Source organism: Protopterus annectens, chromosome 6.part0 (assembly GCF_019279795.1).
Source record: "Protopterus annectens isolate FY-2018-M chromosome 6.part0, PAN1.0, whole genome shotgun sequence".
In the NCBI taxonomy this organism is placed as follows: Eukaryota; Metazoa; Chordata; order Ceratodontiformes; family Protopteridae; genus Protopterus; species Protopterus annectens.
Genome location: NC_056737.1, coordinates 1,772,755,556 through 1,772,780,229, shown reverse-complemented (window position 1 = coordinate 1,772,780,229; position 24,674 = coordinate 1,772,755,556). Strand labels below are relative to the sequence as shown.

The 24,674-nt window shown below is 42.6% G+C and overlaps 1 protein-coding gene across 1 annotated transcript in view; it reads right to left on the bottom strand.

Moving 5' to 3' along the window:
• Positions 1-24,674, bottom strand: part of STT3A (STT3 oligosaccharyltransferase complex catalytic subunit A) — a 696,810-nt gene that overhangs the window by 485,582 nt on the left and 186,554 nt on the right. Inside the window, exon 7 of the mRNA XM_044075147.1 lies at positions 17,180-17,286. Coding sequence (XP_043931082.1) covers positions 17,180-17,286 — 107 coding nt within the window. The remainder of the gene's footprint in view (positions 1-17,179; positions 17,287-24,674) is intronic.

Sequence of the window (24,674 nt, the reverse complement as noted above, 5' to 3'; positions counted from 1 at the left end):
TTGTCTGATAGGGACATGCAGGTATGCCTTCTTGAGGTCCAACGTTACTAGCCAAGCTTTCTTGCCCAACATGGGAAGAAGATGCTGTAGTGTTAGCATCTTGAATTTGGGTACTTGCAAGAAGGTGTTTAGAATTGAAAGGTCCAGAATGGGTCTCCAAGCATTGTCCTTTCTGAGGACTAGAAAGAGCCTTGAGTAAAATCATTGGCCTTGCTCCTGTGTAGGTACCAGTTGAATGGCTCTCATGTCCACGAGAGTTGTAATTTGTTTTTGTGCCTCTGCCCATTGATTTTGTGGCAAGTTTGGCATTCCATTTATCCTTGGCAAGGTGTGGAAATGGAATCTGTATCCTTGTGAGATAATGTCTAGGACCCATTTGTCTTTTGTGACGATGTGCCAGTTGTCTATAAAAAATGCTAATTTTCCTACCAAGGGAGCTGCCAAGAGATTTCTGCTTGGCAGTTTGAGGTTTAAGTCAATGTGTTTGTCTTCTAGTAGTGTGGGACCAGTCTTCTCCTCCCTTCTGTGTTGCAGTGCCCCATTGGCAAGGCTTGAAAGGGATTTGTGCTTGTCCTCTGCCCCTTGGGCGTCTGTCAGAAGCTGGAAAGGACCAATTTTTTGCTGGCCAATTTCTGCTGAAGCGTGGTGGTTGTACCTGTATAGATTTTGCCTTATCCTCCATTTTCTTTAAAACCTCTTCTGCTTTAACCCCAAATAAGACATCCTGCTGTAAGGGTGCATCTAGTAACTTTGCTTTAACATGATCAGGCAGAGTTTGTTCCTTTAACCAAGCATGCCTATGTATAACAGACCCAGTAACAGCTGCTCTACAGGAAGCTTCCAAGGAATCAAATCCACATTGTAAAGTATGTTTGCCCACCTGTTCAGCTGCATGCAACAGATCCTGCATTTCTTTGAATTCAGACTGTTGAGGGTGCGTGCTCATCTTTTGTTTTATTTGAGACATTAGGAATTGCTGGTATTTCAGCATGTGAAATTGACAATTTAGTGCCCTCATAGCTAGAGTAGCTGAGGTGTAAACCTTCTTCCCCCACCTATGTAGTGCTCTGGAGTCCCTTTCAGAGTGTACAGGATTTTTAGCCATAGAAGCCTTAGCCCCTCTGGGACCCTGGAAGATTGTCTCTGGGTCAGCAACAGGGCTTTTGTAAAGGAATTTATGTGAGTCAGGCACTCTATAACATCTATCTGGTTTGGCTGGAGCAGGAGGCAGAGTATCTGGATTTAGACTGGATTCTAAGTAAACATCATCCACAATGTCTAAAACTGGAGGGATAGCAAGTGGTCTGTGCTGGGGGAGTAAAAGAAACTCTCGGAGCCTTTTCTTTGAGTCTGAGTAGTCCTGACCTTCCCAGTGGAAATGTTCCCTCATGGTATGTAAGGTTTCCCCAAAGGAATAGTCTTCAGGGGGAGAAGCTGAGGGAATGGAATCTTCAGCATCAGAATCTTCATAAGGGGGAAAGGAGTAATCCTGTTCCTCAGAGGAGCCTGAGGAAATAGACACTTGATCAGAGTAGGCATAATCCACCTCTTGTCTAGGCCTTTTGTCTGGGGGGGGGGGGGTTGGGAACCCTTGATTAAAGACATCAAACCTTCAGCCATTTTAAGCAACTGTTTCTTAGGCATGGGGCCTTGAACTGGAGACTGATGTGCAGTCTTTTTTGGTTTTAGAGGAGTCTTAAGCTTAACATAAGATTTTATGGTGAGAGTAGTCGGTCTGAAGACACCTTCTGTAACCGAAGGTGTTTCCGCAGCACCGGCTTCTCCTTCTGCAATGTTGTCGGTAGGGCCTAAAGAAAATGGCTGCGTCGGCCTAGAACTCTCTGCTTGAGAATCTGAAGCGGTCTGAGGTTCCAATTCTGCGGTCGTCAGGGGCTGCGTAGGCGCCTCACTGAAAACCGGAGAACCGGCGACTAGCCCAGTCGAGGCCTCGGAGTCTGGCTTGGATCTAGGCTGCCGGTCTTTATCTTTGCGTTTTTTATGCACACCGGTAGTCGGTTGCTCTGACGGCATAGTGTAATTATATTTCCTACCGAAGTAGTGTCGTGCGAAATCAAAGCGTCGCTTTATAGTTCGCTTATTGAACCTAGCACAAAACCAACAACCAGTGACGTCGTGGTCTGGGCCTAGGCAAGGTATACAATAAGAATGAAAGTCCTTATGAGGTATTTGCTTCCCACAAGAAATGCAATTGTTAACTTTTTCTGACATCGGACTGAGGCAAGAAAACGTTCCCCAACGGGGTACTTAGCTTTGAAGACTTCGGACTGAAATTCGATATGAAAATCTCAGGTGTCGGCCGACCGGCACTTGCGAACTGCTTCTGCTTCGGGCACCGCGCGGCAAGAAAGACTGGAGAAAATGGCTTTGGATGCCTCTTATATACCCCTGGCGCACTGACGCCAGGGAAGAAGCGACAGCAACAGACGCCGGACCAAGACTTTGGAATTCAGGCCGACTGCGGGACCACCTGATGACAGGATAACCCAAGTGTGATGACCGCAGCAGGCTAACACGATGAACATCTAGAACACTTGTCCATCTACCTATTTAATTGAATAAACTGCTTGAAACTTCAACAAGGTGTCTTTATTCCTCCCACACGGAGTGCATCAAAAAATATGTGCAAGAAAACCAGATACAGTAATCCATGAAGAAAAAAACCAGAAATTTTCTTAAATGCTCAAATTGCTACAATCTGCGATTATAGTATTTTATGGATCGAGAGGCACAGAGCCATAAAATATCACGATTTGCAAACAGAAATGAAAGCAATGTGTAAGTAAGATACCCAGACAGTTCCATTAGCGGAAGGTGCATTAGGACTAATAAAAAGCATTAACAATTATACATAAATATACTCTGAATACATGTAACTCCATTATGAGCTATAGGAGGAGGCATGCCTAGTTCTGACAAGAGCCCTTTTAGCAAACATCAAAAACGGAAGCAATACTAATCTCATGAACTCTAATTATACCCTGACTTAAGAGTGGGGTCCGTTCCCATCATGTTATTAGAAACCCAAAACATTTGAATAAATTTAAAAAGAAGGAAGTAAACACTAAATACAGGCTTGATGCACACTACATAAAATTTCCAAAACCCAAAAGCAAAAAATTCACATCTTGTTTGTCTTGATAATAATCCTGTTTCTTATAAAAATTAATCCAACATCGCCTGGAAATTTTAACCCTAATCCCAGCTCTAATTTTACAAACCCTAGTACCTCACTCACTCCCTCCCTCCCTCCAGTTTCCCAAAAAATCAACTCAAAACATTCTGCAAGCCACGGAATCTCTCATTTTTATAACACCTACATATACCCAATTATGATACCTTTGACTCTTCCAACAATATTATCCTGAATATCTTCCCCAGTACCAAACTCCTTAGAATTACCCTGGACAATAAATTAATATTGGACTTCTACATAACCAATATTATTTAAAAAAATAGGTGCCTTATATGGAATGAAGACCTCTCCCTCAGAACAAATCCGCAATGCTACAAACCAATACTTACCTCCTACCCAGTGTCTACTCTATTCTGCCCCAATACACTAATCTTCATACTAAGCAACAAAGACTTGTATGGATGCAAATCCTGCTATTTTGTTGCAGCAATCTCCCTTGTAGAACTCATCATTTTATTGCTCTATATAGAAATTTGCTGGAATTTCCCAACTATTTTCAATACAACAAACTGAAGATATTCCACTCTATTCTCCATCAACCATCCAAATGCCCTTCACTAATCTCAGTGATGAAGTGCTACTGTCTCACAACAGAACTCCGCTCTGTGACAAATATCTCGTCTACCAGGACAAGGCCTCAAATACGCATGGGGAAGCCTTATACTCATGCCATGTGGCCAAACTCTGGAACCAGTTGATATCTGGCCTTGGACAACCTCAAAACAGTCTCAAGAATTATCTCCACACTTTGAAGTCTGTTCTTGCTCTTCTCTCCTGGTTATTCAGTTGCTCCCTTACCACTTCCTTCTCTCAAGCAGCAGAGTTTCTCCTCTCAGAATTTCATTCTTTTCATAACAATTGATGTGAATCCTTAACTGACCTTTTCTTTTCTCTAATCCGGACCATGCAGATTAATAATGCAATCCTGTCTCACCCACTTTTACACTCAATTCTACAGATTTTCCACACACTGTAGTATGGATTTCTGTCAACATGTAGCTCTTGATCTCTTTCTTCTTGTACTCCTTTTCCCACTTTTCTACAACTGCATACCCTAACTACACATTCACTGCAATCCCCCTTTCTATTACTTTTCCCTATTTGACAACTGCTACTTGTCATATTCATCTAGAATCCTAGTCCATGCTGAATCTGTAATCACAATATCTCATATGTTGTTTGTACTCACAAAGGGGTCTGCTTTAAGCTTTGTATATTTTTCTCTCACTAAATATACTTTGGAGTTTTTCTCCCTGGGCCTCTATTGAAAAAGGATATTGTATGATCCAGCTGGAACATCCTGGTAACCAAATGCAAATAAATGAATAAATAAAATAGATACGGGACATTCTTGAAATCTGGATAAAACTAAAAAAGGCATGTATTCACCATAATATTCCATCTGTGTTGTCTGTTTTCACTCAGCCTCAACGAATGGGTCTCTGATCTGATGTCGGATCCAACTCGGCCGTTACTACAGCTTGTGGAAACCTTCAAGCTCTCCAGCTCTCCCCTACCCATAGTACATTGCTGCCCTGTCACCTCAGATTATATCCACAGCTTAACAGACTGTGATAAACCATAAAAAGGCAGACATTGATATATATCTAAATTTGTATTCACACATGAAGAACTTGAGTTATCATCTAGATATGAAAACATATTAGGTAACACATGCATTAAGGAGATCAGACTTCAATATCAACAGACATACAATGTGTCTTCACGTATGCCTTGTCCTGTCAAGGAAGGGCATCAATAAAATAAAGTCTGGGCGCTGGAGGGAGGGGAGTTGAGGTTGAATGAAAACAGACAACACAGATGGAACATTTTGGTGAGTACATAACTTCTTTATCTGAGTATGTCAATTTTCATTTATTCTCATTGAATGGGACAGAATCCCCAGCTGCCTGATCCCCCGGCAGACCCTAAGGAAAAAGACATGACAGAGAACAGTCAAACCAAATGCAGACCTGCTTCTTGAGATCATACCCAATTTGCAGTGATTGATAAAGGTGTGCAGAACTGACCACGTAGCAGCTGCACAGATGTCATCCATAGAAGCCCTGGATTCAAAAACAAAGGATGTCACTACAGATCTAGTAGAATGGGCCTTTACTGTTTTTTGCAGAGGAACATTCAATTTTGCATAAGCCAAGGTAATGCATTCTGTTATCCATTTGGCTACTGTCACCTTTTTAATAGACTGGCCCAATTTATGGTGTGCAAAGGAGATAAAAAGCTGGTCCGATTTTCTAAAATTTTTAGTGCAATGTAAATGGTAGCGTAACTGTCTATGGATAGCCAATGAATGGAGAAGGAACTCTCCTCTGTTACCGTTATTTGGGAAAAATACTGGTAGGTTGATGGCCTGATTAATACTGGAATCGGACACTACCTTTGGTAGAAAGGAAGCATTGGTACGTAAAGAAACTCTGTCCTTATGAAAGATGAGGTAAGGGAGTTTTGAGTAAACATTTGAATTTCTGAAACTCTTCTGGCTAAGGTTATGGCTACCAAAAAGGCAGTCTTCCAAGAAAGGAACTTCAAATCACACTTGGCGGCTGGTTCAAAGGGGGGAGGACCAAGGGTAAGTCCCAAGGGGAAATGGGATCTTTCAAGGGGTGGGGTCTCAGTAGTAGTGTGTACCTTTTAGAAATACTTTACAAATTTTCGCTGAGGCGAAGGAAGAATCAGAAACTCCTACATGGAAATTTGAAACTGCTCCAATTGTACCTTAATGGTAGACACACGGTTAAACAACTCAGCTAGAAATTGCAGGACTGCATAAGTGGGAGCTGTAAAGGGTTCTATATTATTTCGCTCAACTGAGATAACTTTTGTACAAGTTTCTAGTAGACAGTTTACGGAATAACAGAATGGAGTGGACTGGGGAAGACAGCACAGACTGCCTGGCCATCAATGGAATTGAAGAAACCATGCTGTTAGTTTGAGATTCATCAAATCTTGATGAGTCAACCCTGTTGGATGAGACAGAAGGTCTGGAGTTGGATCCAGAACCCATGGGGTGACAGGAGATGAGGCCACAGGATGGGAAACCACACTTGTCGAGGGCAATGAGGATTACTCTGGTCTTCAATCTGGATGATTCCTGTAGAATCTTGGGAATTAAAGGGGTTGGGGGAAAAGGCATATAACAGACCAGGGGGCCAATTGTGGAGAACAGCATCCCTCGGTGACTCCCCCGCAGAGGGGATTAGGACAAAGAAGCTGCTGCATTTGTTGTTAAAGGGGGATACAAATAGGTCGCAGCAGGGTTGGCCCCAATGACAAAATATAATTTCCACTACTTAACAGTTGAGAGACCACTCATGAGGTAACAGAATTGCCATACTCTGAGGGCTTCTCGACAAAAGGGATAAGACTTGGTTCCTCCTTGTTTGCTGATATACCAAACTACTGACATGTTGTCTGTCTGGATTGCAACTGTTTCTAGAGTAAAGGAGCTTTAAAATGCATGCAACACTAACAACACTGCTCTCATCTCTAGAAGGTTTACGTGCAAATTGGCTTCCTCGGAGGACCAAGTGCCTTAGACTGTCTTTCCCAGATAATGCCCCCCCATCTGGAAAACGTCCATGGTCACTATGGCCTTGGTTTGGGGCAGGGTGAATGGGTGACCTTGCTGAGGGCAATCTGACTGAATCCACCATGCAAGGTAATTCTTGCAAGTTTGTGTTATCCTTATCTTTCAAGCCAAAGACATAGGGTGAGTAAGGCAGGACCACTAGGTTAGCTGCATCCACTGCAGAACTCTCATATGGTACCTCGCCAGGAATTCTAGAGTAATAGCCGCCACCACTGAACTCAGGACTTGTAACACCTTCTTGACAGATGCCTTTGAACTGCAAATAATTTTCCTGGTTTGGCTTCTGATGTTATGAAGTCAAGGTAAAGGAATGGATGCAATCACAGATGGTGTGTCTAAGACTGAGCCAATGAATTCTAACCTTTAAGTGGGTTGTAATTGTGACTTTTGATGACTTATGGTGACTCCCAGGGACGATCAAGTCTGTAACACCTGATCTGTTGCTCATACCAGTTGATGCCTGGTTGAGGAGGTGATGAGCCAGTTGTCCAAACAAGGTAACATTCAAACTCCCTGCAGTCTCAGGTGAGCTGCCATGCATTTGGTAAATACCCTGAAGGCTGTGGTATGACCAAAGGATGGTGCTCTGAACTGGAAGTGACTGGCTCCCACTCAGAAGCAAAGGTACCTCCTGGATCATCTTCTCATCTTTATGTGACAGTATGCGTCTTGGAGGTCTATCAAGCACATCCACTTGTCCTTGCCCAGATAGGGTAGAATGGACAGTACCATGACCATCTGGAACTTGGTATGCATGACTGACTTGTTTAGCATGCTGAGATCCAAAGTTTGTCTCCAGTCCCGTTTTCTTTGGAACTAAAAAGAATCTTGAGTAAGTACCAGATCCTATTCTGCTCTGGCAGAACCTCTTGGATGACTCTTTTTTTCTAGCAACTGTTTAATCTGTAAAGTTGCTGCTTCCTGCTGACTGGGTGGAACATCCAGAAGCCTGTTCGATAACAATGGCAGAAGGAAGAAGGGTACACAACAACCTCTGGTAATAATCCTCTGCACCCAGGTATTGTCCGTTAAATTTAGCCAAGCTGTTTAGTGCACAGAAAAATGTCTCCCCACTGCCTCCAGAAGACGGCAATGGGGTCTCCCTTCAGAAGCAATGATAGACCCTTAAAGAAGGTATCTCTAGACCCATTATTTTGCAGGCCTCTGCTACCTCACAGGCGTCTTCTATTATTACCATTTCTCCCTCTGCTTCTGGGAGGGCCAGTTCCACATGAGTCAGGGAAGTGCCCCTGAGATTTCTAAACCAGGTATTACAACCCCCTTGCTGATTCCTTCAAAAAAGTTTGTTGGGGGTCGAAAAATGTACTCCAACAGCAGACAGCATGTTCCCATCTTTTTCACATCTGGAAAGCGTTTCTTTTACTGTAGGGTCAAAGAGTGAAGACCCGTCAAATAGAGCGTTGATAAATGAAGATTTAAGGATCCACAAAGTCGCAAAGGTGCATCCAGGCATGTGCCTCTCCTGGCTAAGCCTGAACTCGCCATTTGCAGCACCCTCTGTTGCACTGGATAGAAGCCGCATGGAGGAATTTACTACAGACAGTAAGGCTGTCAAATGAGGGGACACACAAGCCTGAGCTTCTTCAGTAGTATCCTTGACAATGTGCTGGAAAGTTCCTTGAGTAAGTCCCTTTGCAGCCCCATAAAATGGGCCAGATAGTTCAGCAAATGGATAGCGAAAGTTGCTGAAGCATAGAGTCTCTTCCCCAGTCTGTACATCGACCTGGACTCTCTGTTCGGAGGATGGACAGTTGAACTCTCCTCGGTGAATTCTTTCTTAGTGGCTGCCGCCACTACCATGGCATCAACCCGTACGCCCTTCCCCTAATACTGCCTTTCTACCAGGGGTGGCATAATTTTGTCAGGTCTCTTCAGAATAGGCTCAACTGAATATGTCTCCTTCCATGCCTTCCAACAAATCAAATCTACCAATTTGTCAGGGGGCAGAGTCACCCAGGAGGAAGATGAGCCAGCACCAAAACCTTCCAGATATACAAACTCCTCAGAAGAAGGGGTGTGGGCAGACCAACCACCTTTTTGTTTCAGGAGCTCAAGGATGTCTCTGAAGGAGAGATCTTCAGGTGGTGGGTTGTCTTCAGGTGGTGGGTTGTGGGACCCCTCTCCCTCAATGAAGTCAGTAACGGTGGTAAGAGACTCTTCAGGGGAGTCCAGCTGTTTTCTCTTACACCATCTCTTCAGAGGGACTTCATCTGTGGGATGGTCCGGAGACGTACCCGAAGAGCTAGGGATCCCTGACAGGGTTACTGTAAGCTCAGGGCTGGTTGTCCCTGTAGTGTCGAGTTGTGAGGATCACATGGCAAACACAGCTGGGTGGACAGGGATGGATCCAAGGGGGAAGGACCAGTTTGATTTGAAATTTCAAAGACGACCCTCTGTACCACCTCAAAAGTGGACCTCCCCAGGGAGGAGGAAAGCAACGGAGCAGTGGACAAGGGTCTCTAGTTTGACGGTTCTCCACCTCCCACAGGTCGACCACGTGAGGAGGAAGCCAGAACCAAACTGCCCAGTGTCAAAGCTCCAAGAGGGAGAGAAGGCTCTGAAAACGATCTGAGTTGATCTAACTGCCCCCAGATCCAATATGGAAGTCTCAGCTCTGGGAGCTGTCCGGATCTGAAAACGTCAGAGTGGAGGAATTGAAGGTTACTGTTTGACCTGAAGAGACCAACCTCCTGGGATCCGACCAAGATGGGCCTGGAGCACTCAGATCTGATAACTCCGAAACTAAAGGATCAGTCAGAGGAGAAGTGGAAACAAGAAGACGTCCAGAATCCAATGGAGTTGGGACTAGCACTGCACCCTTCTGAATCTTCTCTGTGACCAGCTCTCTCACCATCCTCACCACATCTACTTCAATAAGGCTTTAGAAGGAATGTGAAGACACAACAGAGGCAGACCTGTAATGTCTCTCCAGGAAAGAGGAAGGTAATAGGCATGTAGCCGGGTCAATGGATGCAGACAAGATGCTCGAGGCAGACATATCAGATCCAAAGGCTTAGAATCCGACGTGGACATTTTTGTCAGCTCCATAGCAAGTGTTTTCTTTGGATCAGAGACCTTTGAGGTAACAGGTGAGGTCAAATCTGACCTCGGGACCTTTTTCTTCGACTTCCAGGAAGATAGAACCTTAGCCGATCTGGGCCTCTTGGAATGGTCCCTTATGCTTTGAAGTCAAAGGCTGAGCACTTTGTAAAGCCTGCAAAAAGGAAGAGGGCAACAGACCTTTTAATATTAATTTATTCTTTCTTTCTGTGAGGGCCCAAGGATCGAAAACCCCACATATACCACATTCCTCATTTAGATGTTCTGAGCCCAAGCAACAGAGGCACAGAGAATGCCCATCTGAAATGGCATTCTGTGTCCGCACTTCGTACACTTTTTAAATCCCTTCTCTGCCATAATCGCTAAACAAGGGGAGACAGAGAGAGAGAGAAAGGAACAGACACACGCAGTAAAGAATCAAGACCTACAATGAAGATAAAGGGCAGGGGGGAAAAATAGAGATGATTTTTTTTTTTTTTTATGTAAGGGAAAAAAAAAAAAAAAGAACAAGGGCAGAGTCGGAAATAGATATAATGATAACGCTGACCTAACAACAGAAAAGAATTGAAGAATAAAAGTCACTTATCTTGAGAAAGAAACCTGAACTCGAGAGCTCTACTTGGAACCCCATCTGGACGTAAAAGCGGCAAGTGAGATCTGAGGTGACAGGGCAGCAATGCATTGTGGGTAGGGGAGAGCTCAAGAGCTTGAAGGTTTCCACGAGCTGTAGTAACGGCAGAGTTGGATCAGAGACCAACTCAGAGAGGATGAATGAAAATTGATAACATCAGATCCCACATTTCAGATGTTGCTTAAATCCAACCACTGTCATAGCTTCTTTCAAGTTTACAACCTGTTCATCAACAACTGACCAAGTGAAAAACAGAGGTTAAAGTTCTTCTAAGGGCTAAAAAAAGAAGATAAACAATTACTTATAGGTCAAAGCCTCAATCCTACTGAAAGCTCCCCTGTTATGCAGCTGCTGCTATTACATGACTTTATGTTTCTATTGATTACGTATTTCCCTCGCCAACCTACACATTCTGATGGAATCCCTAAAAAGTATAACCCAGTATACTTATAATTCTACAATATTTTAATATAAACATTCTTAGCAGCAACAACACAAGTCCTACACTCTCTCTCAAATAATGGCACTGACACTACACACTGGGGTCTGGAATATTGTTTACTCAGGACCTAGATTGTATAAGACCCTGTATTACTCAGATACACAGTTATGCAATAAATACAGAGACTGTGGGCACTAAACATTAAAATTGTTATAGGACAGCCACATATTTTTCCTATAGGTATAAAACATACTTAAGGTTGGATAAAATGATAATATTTAAAAAGCATTGACATCTAACATATCTAAGGATCTAAACCTCTTCCGCAACAGGTATATTTTGCACAGGATACCACTGCTATGGAATAGACTCCCCATGCACATAAAAAAAGTTCATCCCTGCTCTTAATTTAGCACAACTTAAATCTATGAATGGGAAACAAAAAGATTTACCCCAGGACTGCCCCCTGTACTACTATGTACAGATGTAGCTCCTAAATGCTTTATTTCAGTCATGGGTCCCATCAAATTATCTATGGTATTATCCCAGTTATTCTCATTAGGGGTAATATACAGTTATCGACTGTGGGATGGATACAGCCACTCTATAAACTACATGAGACAGGTTATTTTGAGCACAAAAAGGGAAACTTGCTAGGTTTAAAATGGCTCCCAAGAGCAGTAGCCTAGTACTTACCTATAAACTTATCTAGTATACAGTCTTCAGAAGCTCCTGCATTATACTGTCAAAGAATTCCTCACTTCTGTCCAAGCTGCAAACAGATTAAGTTAAGTATGACAGGCAATGGAGTTTTACCTTAAATTTTTGCATCATGTTATCATTTAAACAGTTACACTACATGGTGAACAAGCTCTTGGAGTACAAGATACAGTCTGTGCAAAAAGATCTCTGAAGTTACAAGTTTGAAGCTGCACCTAAGAGACTACAACACTTGGCACTAAGATTGAGGCATGGAAGAGATAATTTGTAAAATCAGACATCCTGATATGGGTAGGGATGGAGAGAAACCAGAAATATTTTGCAGAGATTTGCTGGCTTTTCTGAGAAACTGTACAAGGCAGAAATTAACAGGTTTCTGAGGAAGAAATGAAGCAGTACCTCAGCTCATTTCAATTATTTAAGATTGACAGCTAAAGCAGGTGAAAAAGTTGATGCTTAGTTTTATTTATTAATTTTTTTTTTGAAGTTAGGGCAACTCTTAGCACAAAAACAGGGGACGAAGACTGGCCTTGATGGACTGCTTCTGGAAATGCACATCAGTTTGAGACATATTTCTGTGAGGGTTTACCAAGTAATTTAATCATGGCTACAAAGAGAAGGCCCACACAAGTGGGAGCAGGGTATTATCTCTCTAATCCTGAAACTTTGCAAGGTTCATAGGTTCATACTAGGCTATCTGCCCTAGGGCATTTATAAGCCTAGCCAGAGTGTGTTTGGCTTTCGCCACCCATTTTAAATTAATTTTGCTATGCCCTTTTTCGAGGTTAGTATACTGTGCCTCTGTCTAACAGTGACACAGAAGTGATACCCGGGGTAAACCTATGATCTCCCATCCACTCATCAAGATACCTCTTGAAGAGAGTCAATGAGGGACTCTGCCTAACCTGGACTGGGATTTTATTCCAAAGTGAAGGGAGCCTCTGGGTTATGAATCTGTCCCTCCAGCATGTCCTATTTATTTCAGTGCTGAGGTTCAAGTCTCTCGAGCGCGTAGCTCAATGGTATTTGGATTTTCTGAGGTGCAGCATGTCCATTAATTCCGGGTTGGACATGGCTTTATATATCAGGCACAGATCGCCTCTGAGCAGGCGGTATGCCACTGAGTAGAGCTGGAGTTTATTTAACCAGGCAGCATATGGCATCTGTTTGAGCCCTATGATCCTCTTAGTCAGGTACTTTTGGGGTCTTTCCAGTTGCTGCAGGTGTCTGGTAAGGTACATCCCAAAAGGGGCATTGTACTCAATTATGGGCCTGATGAGGGATGAGTAAAGAGGCACAATGACCTCCCGTGATCTAGATGTGAATCCCTTCATGAATGAGGGATGAGTAAAGAGGCACAATGACCTCCCCTGATCTAGATGTGAATCCCTTCATGATTAGGTGGGCTATATAAAATGTTTTTCTAACCACTTTGGCCATGTGGTTGTCAAATGAGAGATTGCTATCAACTTGGGTCCCCAGGTCCCCTAATTACTTCTTCTGTACTTAATGGATTACCACCTATGTGGTAATTTGTGGGCACTTTGTTTTTGCCAAAGGGGATGACTATACACTTTTTGGCGTTTAGCTTGAGGCCATGGCTCTGGCACCAGTTGTCTGTTTCTATGAGGCCCTTTTGGAGGATGCTTGTGTCAGCTGGAGAGTCGATTATGGCGCACAGTTTGCAGTCATCTGCGAACTTGGTCAGCCACAGTCCTTCCGTGTTGGCCTGTACCTCCGAGAAATATATACCGAACAAGAAAGGTCCCAGGACTGAGCCTTGTGGGACGCCACTTGTAACTGGTTTGGAGTCTGACATGGCTCCAGCAATTCTAACCATGTGGGTTCTGTCCTTGAGCCAGTTTGCAACCCATCTAGTGATATAGGGGTTTATATTTAAGCTGGTGAGCTTATCTATAATGCCCGAGTGGGGTACTGTATCGAAGGCTTTTGCAAGGTCCAGGTAGGCTGTGTGGACCACCTTTCCCCTCGTCAATGGCCTTGGTGATTGTTTCAAAGAAATCAACCAGGTTTAAGAGGCAGGATAAGCCCTTAACAAAGCCGAACTGGGTAGGATCCAGTGTCTGTAGGTCCCCAATATCTTTATTTATGAGGTCCATGATGATCCTTTCCATAGCTTTGCAGACCAAGCTAGTCAGGCTTATGGGGCGATACTTTCCAGGATCCGTTGAGGCACCGCTGTTGCTGTATGCCACTCTTTGGGTTCATATCCTGCAGTAAGGCTGAGATTGAACAGTAGTTTTATGTTTGGGTTTAGCTCTTCTTGGAGTTCATGTAGGACGCAGCCCGGGACACCGTCTGGTCCCATTGATGCTGTGTTTTTGCTTTGGAGAGGGCAGCTCTTACCTGAGCATCTGAGATGTCAGGGGGGCAGCACTCTGCTGGGATAAATATTTGCCCTTTTGGTGGGGGGGGGGGGGGAGATTGCGCTGAACCTGTCAGCTACGATGTTGGCAATGTCTGTGGGTTCGGTGTATTTTTTGTCATTTTGGACTAATTCTGAGCATATCTGGGAATTCCCACCCAGGTTCCTAACATAGCTAAAGAAAGCCTTGTGATTATCCTTAGTGTCCTGTGCCATTTTTCTCTCGAAGCTGGCCTTAGACGATTTTATGAGTGCCCGTAGTTTTTTGCTAATACTGATCAGAGATGCCTTCCCTTTTTGGGATTTTGCTCTATCATGTAGTAGCTTCCTCCTTCTATTGTACAGTTTGTTTATGGCTGGGGTCCAACAGACAGGACGTCTGCCTTTGGAGGATTGGGTCTTGGTTTTATTTGGGATTGCATGATCCATGCATTCCTGAAGGTGTTCATAGAATGCGTTTATAAAGGATTCTGCGGTCTGGGCCGTATTTTCCACAGGCCCGGGGCTTTGAAGGATTCCACCTTGGTTTTGAGGAGTGTGAAATTTGCTTTAGAGAAGTTTTTCACTGTGGTTTTCAGGGCAGGGGGTGGAGCAGGGATGTGAATATCCAGTGAGATTAGTTTATGGTCTGATCTTACCAGTGAGGGATACACTTCTGGTCTGGAGCAGAGAGTCCCCATGTTGGTGATGATCAGGTCCAGTATGTTTTCCCCTCTTGTGGGAGTGGTAACAAGTTGTTCCATAGCATTTGAGTTTAAAAATTCTAGGAACCTTTGGGCTAGGGTGTTGGAGCTAGAGTAATGCTCCCAGTCTATGTTTGGGTAGTTAAAGTCGCCCAATATAATGGTGTTTGGAGAGACCTTCATATTTTCCAGTGTTCTCAGGAAGGCCGAGTGGGGTTCTTGGGTTTGGGAGGGTGGTCTGTAGCAGGCTATAAACTGGAAGGCAGTTTTACCCACTGTTAGTTGCACATGGATAGTCTCTGATGCTTTGTGCTGTGCCACCAACCTGGAGGTGTGGGTATCTTTGATGAATATTGATACTCCCCCTCCTTTTGTGGTTCGGTCCAAGTTTTGGGGCTGAAAAGCATGGTATGAGGTATAACCTGGTAGTGCTGGGGTGCTCTCGGGAGCCCTGAACCAGGTTTCTGTTACTGCACAGATATCGATGTTCTCCATGCTAAGGAGAGTTTCGAGTGCATGCATCTTGAGGTTTAAACTTCTGGCGTCGAGTAGCATTACTCTTAGTTTCTTATCCCTTGTAATACCTATGGAGGTGGGTTTGTCTTTTGAGCCTTGCCTAAAAAAGGCACTATGTGGGTAGCAAGAGCCTTTGCCAATATCCGAAAGCCCAGGGGAGACAGGTGAAAGCCGTCCCTAGCGAAGCATCGTGGCTTGTCGAGCATGTCATCCCAGGCTGACAGGCATTGGATCCCCTTTGAATGACACCAATACTTAAGCCAATTGTTGAAATTGATCATCTTGTCTTCATATTGTGGCATCATTCTTGGTGAGGGTAAGATGCTGCTCAAGGTCAGGGTCATACTGGCCTGGGCTACATGCTCAGAGAGCTCCTCTATGTCTCTTTTCATGTAGTCCAGGGAGGTATGTCTCAGGTCATTCACACCAGCATGGACAATGACGGAGTCATATTTGTACTTGCCTTGGAGTGACCTGAGTGCTTGTGTTATGTGGCGGATCCTAGTGCCCGACAGGCAGCTCACCGTGACCTTCTCCTTGTTTAGCCTGGTGAGCGGGACGTCAGTGTGCCTGATGATAGAGTCACCTATTACAAGTGTATCAGGTGTGTTGTTTAGCCTTAAGGGCTGTGACTGTTCGGCACACTGGCTTTGTGAGCTTTGTGTTGCACGTGTTTTGTTTTGGGGTAGCGGTTGCTTGGGTGTCTGCTTTGGAGGTCTCTGCTGCTTAGGCAGATTTTTATTTAGAGCCTCCGAGTATGTTTTTGTGTGTTTATGTGTTTGGTTTGCTGTCGTGGTAGGTCTATGTGAGACTGGAATTGTAGTGTATGTTCATATACCGTCCATCTCCATTTTAAATCATGATTATGTTTATGTCCTTAATTATGAACAGAAAGACAAAGGTTCTGTTTATGTTGGTGCATTTAGTCCAAAAAAAGTTTTGCCTCTTGCAGAACTACACATGACAATTTAGTTACAATATGCCTTTTAATGAAAGACCACAACAAGTATAAAAACCTTTGCCCCTCACTAGTTCAGACACTGGAAATTTGTATATGAGCTCCTAGACTATTTGGGATTTCTCTCAGCATTTATCACGGTGATGACTTCACTTCACCAAGGAGCGACCACAAGGATAAAGTTAGACAATAAGCTGTCAATGTTATTTTTGTCTGAAAGACCAGGCAGGGCTGTCTGTTCCCATTACTTTTTGATCTCTATCTTGCATCTTTGGCCTGTTGGTTATGACAACTTGAGAAAAGAAGAAAGCATTGCAACAACAGCAAGCTGTAAAACGTACAAAAAAGCATTACCTTTCGGTTCTTGTACAAAAATCAGAAAGCTACATAATACTGTCAGAATGTACACACACACACACACACACACACACACACACACACACACACACACACACACACGCACACACAGCCACAGTACAGAAAGAAAAAAAGAGCAAGCAATAGCCTTAAGAGCCAATTCTAATTAAGTATACCAAAATGGAGCCTAAGAAAGAAGTCTGGGGGTGGTCATATAAATAAAATCTGAAAGACAAACTCTCTTCTAAGTCTTTAGGAAGGCAATAAATGAACTAGGAAAATAAATTTGCCATAGAAAAACATCTGTCTCAGAGTAGCTTAGAGCCAATTTGATGAGCAAGTGACTCTAATGAATGGCTGGAGAGACAGACAGGGCTTTTGGTATAAAGGATTCTAGGTAAGTGAGAGGGGGTAGGTAGCCTGGGAAAGGTTTATATATCTGACTTAATACTTGCTTGCCCTTTGTCTAAGAGTTGAGGAAGAAGAAACTCAGCTTCTATCCTCAGTTTTCAGGATAATGAGCCATTCTATCTACTTTAAACTGTGCAAAGAAAAAAAAAGACAAAAATCCACATACTCACCATGTAAAAGTATGCCAGAGCACACATGGCTGACCAGTAGACAGAGCCAGTCTTCACAGCTTTCACCCACATGTAATATGTAAGCAGCATGCAGAATATGGCAATACCTGCACAAATAAATAAACACAGTATCTCATTAAGCATTGTAACCAATCAATTGCGCTACTTAAAATACATTAGCTGTATTAAGACCTAGGAAAGCAAGTGACATTTCTGGAACCAAACATCTGCACTGGGGTTTAAATAATCACTTTAACATAAGTGCCTAAATAATAATTAAAAACATATTTGTACATATTTGTGTATTTGTACGTAAACTTATGAATTTCAGAGCACAACTCCATTGCAAACATCTTTAAGTTCAGGTCCACGTTGGTATTTCTAAAGCAGTAATATGTTATACCACATATTAATGTATTTTTGGTGATTTAACATCCCTGTTGCAAATCTGTGAAAGTCAACTGAGGGAGTTTTTGAAGAATGCAGATGAAGTACAAACAGCTAAGGTGGACCAAGCATTTGGTTTACATGGTAAAGATCTGTTAAAGGAAGTACAAATATATAAAATGCAATCAGACAAACACATGGAATCCAGGCTTTGTAAATCTTCTGATCTAATCTGCCTTTGGAAAAGGCCACAAACAATTTATCATGCTGTATAAATTGCTTTATCAGTTGAAGTTGAAACCTTAATTGTCTATGAACATGACTATCCAGTGGGGTAAGAAGGGAAAAAGAAAGCCAAATAGTTTAGAATACACTCTGCAGCTACCCTGGGCAGAAAGAAAAGTTTCATATGTAAGGAAATAATGTCTTAATGAAAGATAAACTTTGAGGTATTGCAATAAAATGCATGCAGTTCTGAAATCTGTATTTTAGAAGTGGATGCCACTAGAAAATGTGCTTTCCAGGGCAAACATTTGAGTTCTGCTGAATGGACTGATTCGAAAGGAGGCAGAGTTAATATTTCTATGACAAAGTTGAGGTACTTAAGTCATATGGGGTCTCAATGTGGGAGCCAAAGTAGGAAAGTGTCTTTTAGGGAGGTCTTGCAGATTCTTTGGGAAACAAGAGATTGTAAATTGGCTCCTTCATGAAAATTAGCGATTGCTGCCAAATGGACTTAAGGTTGAAAGGTCGAATCCTGCATCAAAAATAGATGACAAGAGAAATTAATGGACGGAGGCTGAAAGAGAACTCAGTCCTCTCAGTCTAGCTCAAAGGAATTTTTTTTTTTTTTACATTTGCTCTTATAAAGCATGCAAGTAGCCAAATTCTGGAAAGCTGTAAGGATCCAGACCACCCTTTTAGGGAGATTGTGGCTCCTGGTCATAACTGGAATTTGAGAAACCTTCCAGTTAATTGTAGGACTATTATGTCCAAGTGATGTTGCCGGATAGGAGAGAGAGCAGAACTGGAGAGGGATATGGAAGCAGAGGAAACTGCTTAGGTAAGGCCAAAGCACAGGGAACCATAGCTGACAAGCTCAGAATGGGTTTTGAAGAGGACAGTACATCTGCACAACTTCATTGAATTTGAGCATTAAACGTACAGGAGGAAAGGCACAAGACGACCAAATAATCCCTGACAGACTACAGCATCCCTCAGGAAGTGCTACTGTGGGGGCATAAGAAAAACAGTTGCTGCATTTGATGGTGGAGTAGGATGCAAACAGGATGCAGCAAAACCCTCCCCAGGGATCAAATACATCCTATACTACTTGATGACTGAGGGACCACTTACTAAGCCTGTTTCATAAGAAGCTGAATTACTTGGGCATGTGACTTGCTATAAGAATGCTGTGTGATGACTTTGTTCACTGCCACACTTTTCACTGCCTTGCAAAATACAGGCTATGTCCTGGTGCCATCCTGATTGTTGATGAACTATCCCATCACCATGTTCTCTATATTTATGGATAGAGCATCCTGATGTAGAAGGTTTTGAAATGTTTGCAATGCCAGGAGACCCACCCTCATCTCCAGTACATTGATGTATACACTGGTTTACTGGGAAGGAGCACATTTCTTGTACCATCTGCCCTACATAATCCCCTCCCCATCCATATAAAGCAGTGGCACCTGAGGTAATCATGGCTGAAGGAAGAAAGGGGATGAATGAAAACCATTGTGAGGTTGCATTTATCCAACAACCACTGGAAATACATCTTGCATATGTGTACCACTTTGAAAATATTGCTTATACAGCTCTCAGACTATGAATACTGAATTTTGAGTGCCCACTGAAAAATCCACATAATCTGCAAATAATACCTACCAAGTGGTACTAGAAAGACTGCTGCTGCCATAAACCCAAAGACCTTTAACGGCTTGATAGGTAGAAGGTGGAGAAGGTCTTAACAGAAAATTCATAGAGGTCTAAATGGGGAGAACACTCCTATGGAATCTTCTCTCTCTTTGGTGGGTATTTAGATGGCATCCTGTGAAGGATGCGGAATGGTTCCAAATGTATTTTCTCTAGGCTGATGGAGATCCTTAGGGACAAGCAAAGTTGAAGAAGGTATTCGCTTGCTTACATGCATGAGAGACTCCCTGAGTAGAGATAAGGTGAAGGTCATCTGAATAGGAAACTTCTGGATTGCCATAGGTCCACATGCAAAAGACGTCCGCTGCCATGTACTCTGTAAACACCCTAGGGACTGTAGTCAGACTGAATGGCAGGGATCAGAAATGGTACTGACTGACTCAGAGGTGTAGAAGCCACCTGTATTACTTGGCAATTATAATATTTAAATATTCATCCTGGAGGTCTAGAGAGCACATCTAATCTCCCCCTATGGTCAGGAGAGGATGAACTGTAACCATGACCATCCAGAATGTGTTTTTTCTGATGAATTGGTTTAGGACACTTAGATTCAGAACTGGCCTGAAGTCCTTTGTTTTCTTGGGAACCAAAAAGAATCCTGAATAAACCCTGGATCCTCGCTGGTCTCGTGGGACCTTTTGGATGGCTTTTTAATAGGTTTGATACCACCTCCTTTGCTGCCATCAGTTGAAAGGGTGGGGCATCTGGAAGGAAACAGGATGGCTTGGGAAAAGGGGATTTAATAACCTCTGGATACTACCTCTGCGACCTATCTAGTCCTGTGTGCTGGCCATCTATGTAGCCTAGTATAAGGAGACAGAATCCCCAACTGCTTCAAAACTGGGATAAGTCAGATAAGGTCTTAAGGGTTCTGCTGACACCTTCCTTAGAAGGGACTATGGACTCCATGACTTTTAACTAAACTACTCTGAACTCACTCAAGGCAACTAAATTATACAGACATTAAAGTACCTCAAGCAGTAAAAGTATACCTAGGTCTTGTCAAGAAAGCTTAAAGCTTTGTTGGCAGCACCCTCTGGAGTCAAGAACAGTGCATGCCCCTACTGATTTCCAAGACAGGTAAGGTCTCCATACCGCAAGTGTAAGTTACCATTCATCAGCTACAGGCGCAAGATGCTAATAGGATTGACTGGTTTTGCTAGTGCAAGAATTATTTCTTGACCTTTGCTAGAAAATCATTTTGCTACTTTAATAACTCATTGCCAGTTCCAAGCAGTTTACATTACTCATAAGTGACTGCTTGACACATTGTTCTTTTAGTAATAACTATGTAAATTCCTGCAAATCTTTGCAGCCTTACTGGCAAACACCTACAAGAAAATGTACCTTATTCTTGTGTCACCTGCAACAGTCTCTGACATCTACCTGCCCAGTAGGTTCTTTGAACTTGAATGGGTAGGTGCACAAATGGTATACCTGGTGTCTTAAATATTGTGTCAGCAAGGCCACGCATTCTGCGTGAATGTGTATGTAGTACTTACTTGCTACACTGGGTAGCATTCCGGCAAGAAATGCACCTTCTGCAGATCTACATCAGTTAGCATCTTCACTTAAATGCTGTGACCACTTAAATGTAATCAAAGACAGTCTGGCCTAGCATTGTCAGACATACCCAGCCTAAATGGTGAAAAATAGGTATTCTTTCAGTTACCAGTGACAATCAATCAGTGTTGGTGTTGAAACATCACTGAGTAAATAACTTCCGATTTTTAATTGCAAAGTCATGAACAGATAGATACATTTACAATTTTTAAATAATTTTTACCTACTAACAAGTTGCTTCTGGATGACCAAGTGTTGATGTGTTTGGGTGTGGGGAGTAACTGCCAGGCTGTTACTGTACAAGCTGATTTTAGTTTAGGCAGAGTCCTTATATTACCTTTATTAACATGTCCTCTACTAATCCATACTGCTGCTACCCTAGTTCCCAAACTTAATCCACAACTACTGCCTCTTCACAACTATACTGCAAACCTGCTATCCCTGTCCCTAGATTGAATCATAAACTAAACTGCATTCAGTGCTCTTCCTTCTGTACTGCAGACAGTCTTCTCTGCTTACCTCTCTCATTCCTTCAACAATGCAGACACATTTGATACAGAAACCACCATCATACTGTCAATGCAACTATATGACTGTGATCCCTCTTTCACTTTACAGCCCACTGCATTTAAAGGAGTTAGCTATCTTCTTATGAAGATACTGACCTCTTGCAAATCTGGGCCTGACAGCTTTATAAAAGCAAATAACATTTTCAGTGGTCATCCTGTCTTATACTTGCTTACATAAAAAGCAAGTCATTGAATATACGCAGTGTAAACAAGCTTTGGAAAATCTGGAAACCACAACAGTTTAGCCTACCTCTCCTAATTCACATAGGCACACATTTGTACTACGTTTCCTAACAATATTTCACCACTGCAAACTGGGCAGGGTGAGGGCAGGCTAAATCTACTGTATTCCAGTTTAGCAATAATTTCTGACTGAGTGTAGGTAATGCTGGACTTTACACAAAGCTAGCATGAGTGATAAATGTGGCACGCCAGCTACAGATAAAACAGCAGTACCCACACACGGGTGCAGATTGTATACAACACAGTTATTCTACAAATATATTTAAATTAAAACAAATTATCTCTCTTCTGATGTCCCTCTCACCAGGCTGAGTAAAGAGAAAGTTACGGTCAACTGCCTATCGGGGGCTAGGATCCGCCACATTACGCATGCACTCACGTCACTGGATCACAATTACAAATATAACTCAGTCATAGTCCATGTGGGAGTACATGACCTGAGACGTACCTCCCTAGACTATATGAAGAGAGACATCATAGATCTTTTGGAATAAGTGTCTCAGGCTGGTATGAGCCTAGCATTGAGAAGCATTTTACCTTCTCCAAGGATAATGCCACAATACGAACAAAAGATGATGGACTTTAATAAATTGGCTTAGTTTCTAGTGTCCTTCTAAGGGGCGCAATATTTGTCAGCATAGAAGGAGATGGTCAATAGACCAAGCTGCTTTGCCAGCGATGGTCTGCACCTCTCCCCTCTAGGCTTTTGAATATTAGTTAAAACATTGTCTTCCCCCATAGTGCCTTATTCAGGCAATGCCAAACAAAGTATTTTCGACATAGCAAATAAAAACTAAGAAAATCTAAAGCTCAATGCTAGGAGCGTAAACAAAAAAACTCCACTGGTAGCTCTCTTTACCCTAGAGAATGCTGATGTCTGTGCAGTCTCAGAGATATGGTTTAAAGGCGCGGACAGCACACCAGCAGTGCAAGGTTATAATATCTTCAACACATTTAGACCAGCTACTTCACAGGCAAGGACTAAAGGTGGAGGTGTCTATTTACATCAAAAATAAATATACTTCAAAACTGGTCAAACAGGACAATGCACTTGAGCTGCTCCATGTTCAAATCACCATAGGTAAAATCCAATACCACTTCCTTGCAAGCTATAGGTCCCCCTCTATGACCCAAGAAACCCACACCACATATTTAAACTTATTAGAAACACTAACCATCCAACCCAATACCATATTCACGGGTGACTTTAATTATCCCATTATTAACTGGGAATACCAGACAACATCAAATGTACATGCACAGAGATTCCTGGATTTTGTAAACCCAAACTCCCTGGACCAGACAGTCAATATGTCAATCAGTGGTGCAACCACACTGGATCTGGACTTCACTAATACGGGAGAGTGCTGCACACCCCCTACTGTAATGCCTTCCTTGGTAAGGTCAGACCACAAAATGGTCTCCTTTGAAGTAAAAAAATAAAACCTGGACCCCCAGCTAAACCGGGAATATTCAGCAACTATTCTAACGCTAATTACACTATTGGGGTATCATCGGCTCTTTCTTCGGCCAGATACCCAGAGTGAAAGGCTGGCGTGGTCAACTTCTACCCCCAAACATACACCGACCAACAATATATATCGCCAAATATATACATGTACAGAAAACTTTAACAACCCAGATGTCCACCACCCAAAAGACCGGAGGGAACAACCTGGACCAATAAACATGTACAATATATGGAAAATATTATAACAAAAAAAAAATAAACGTTAAAACTCCTACAACACACAGTCCACAGAAGAGGGTAGGTAAGAAAAGCAGAGCAAGTAAGGGAAGGTAACAAAACCAAATTGAGCAGGCGGGCAAAACTATGTTCTTAAAACTTGGCAACCACCCAGTCACAGCTAGCCATTTGAATCAGGTGATAGAGGTAATGGAGTAGCCTGTCTTATAATGTAGCAGGAGCTAGAGAAATGCCTTGAAAAACAGCTGTAGAGCAAGGATACTCAACTTAGAAGTAACAGGGTAGACGATAATGCCTTGAAAGTATACTGACCTCCAACCCATGATAGAATAAATGAATGCAGTGCAACCCACCAGCCCACCTCCTGAAACAGTTTAGCCCTAGTGGACCAAGCCTAATCCCAGCTGGAAAAAAAGCAAGAAACAACTGATAACAAAAGAAAATGCAAAAGAATGAGGCTGCCTAAATAAAGTAACTGCTGACACAGTTTTGCATCTGCAAAATACAAAATCTTTTACAAATATTATCTGCACTGTAGGCAAATAGAGTTCCTGCTTTAGCAATAGCATAATTGCCTATTATTACTAAAAAAGTGTACAAAATAATTTCAATTGTTAGTTTGGGATCTTAAATAGGCTGAGCAACCTTAAGGGCCTGCAAAAAAAGCCACTGAAGCAGGCAGGCATAAAGAAACAGAAAAGCCGTCTTCCACCCACTCATCCATAAAATCAAAATAGGTGCTAATGCCATAAGGGCCAGAAAAAGCCAAACATCCAAAAAATTGAAGTAACCAGCAGGAGTAAGAGCTCTCTTAGCCTTCTTAGGGAAAATTGGCGGTAATGAAGAAGCTGCTTGTGGCAACAATGAATTTTTAAAGGAGGGTCACAATGCCAAAGGAGTGGAAATTGCTGCAAGAGGGATCTTTATGGAGAAAAGACTAAACTGCTTGGTCCAAGGATCTTTGAACAAATAAGAAGACAAACCTTTTGTCTTAGAAATTAAAGCAGCATGAACAATACACCAAGAAAAAATCTTCCTTTGTCCAATAACTCAGTTTTTTATTGAAGAACCACACTCAAATTTTTCC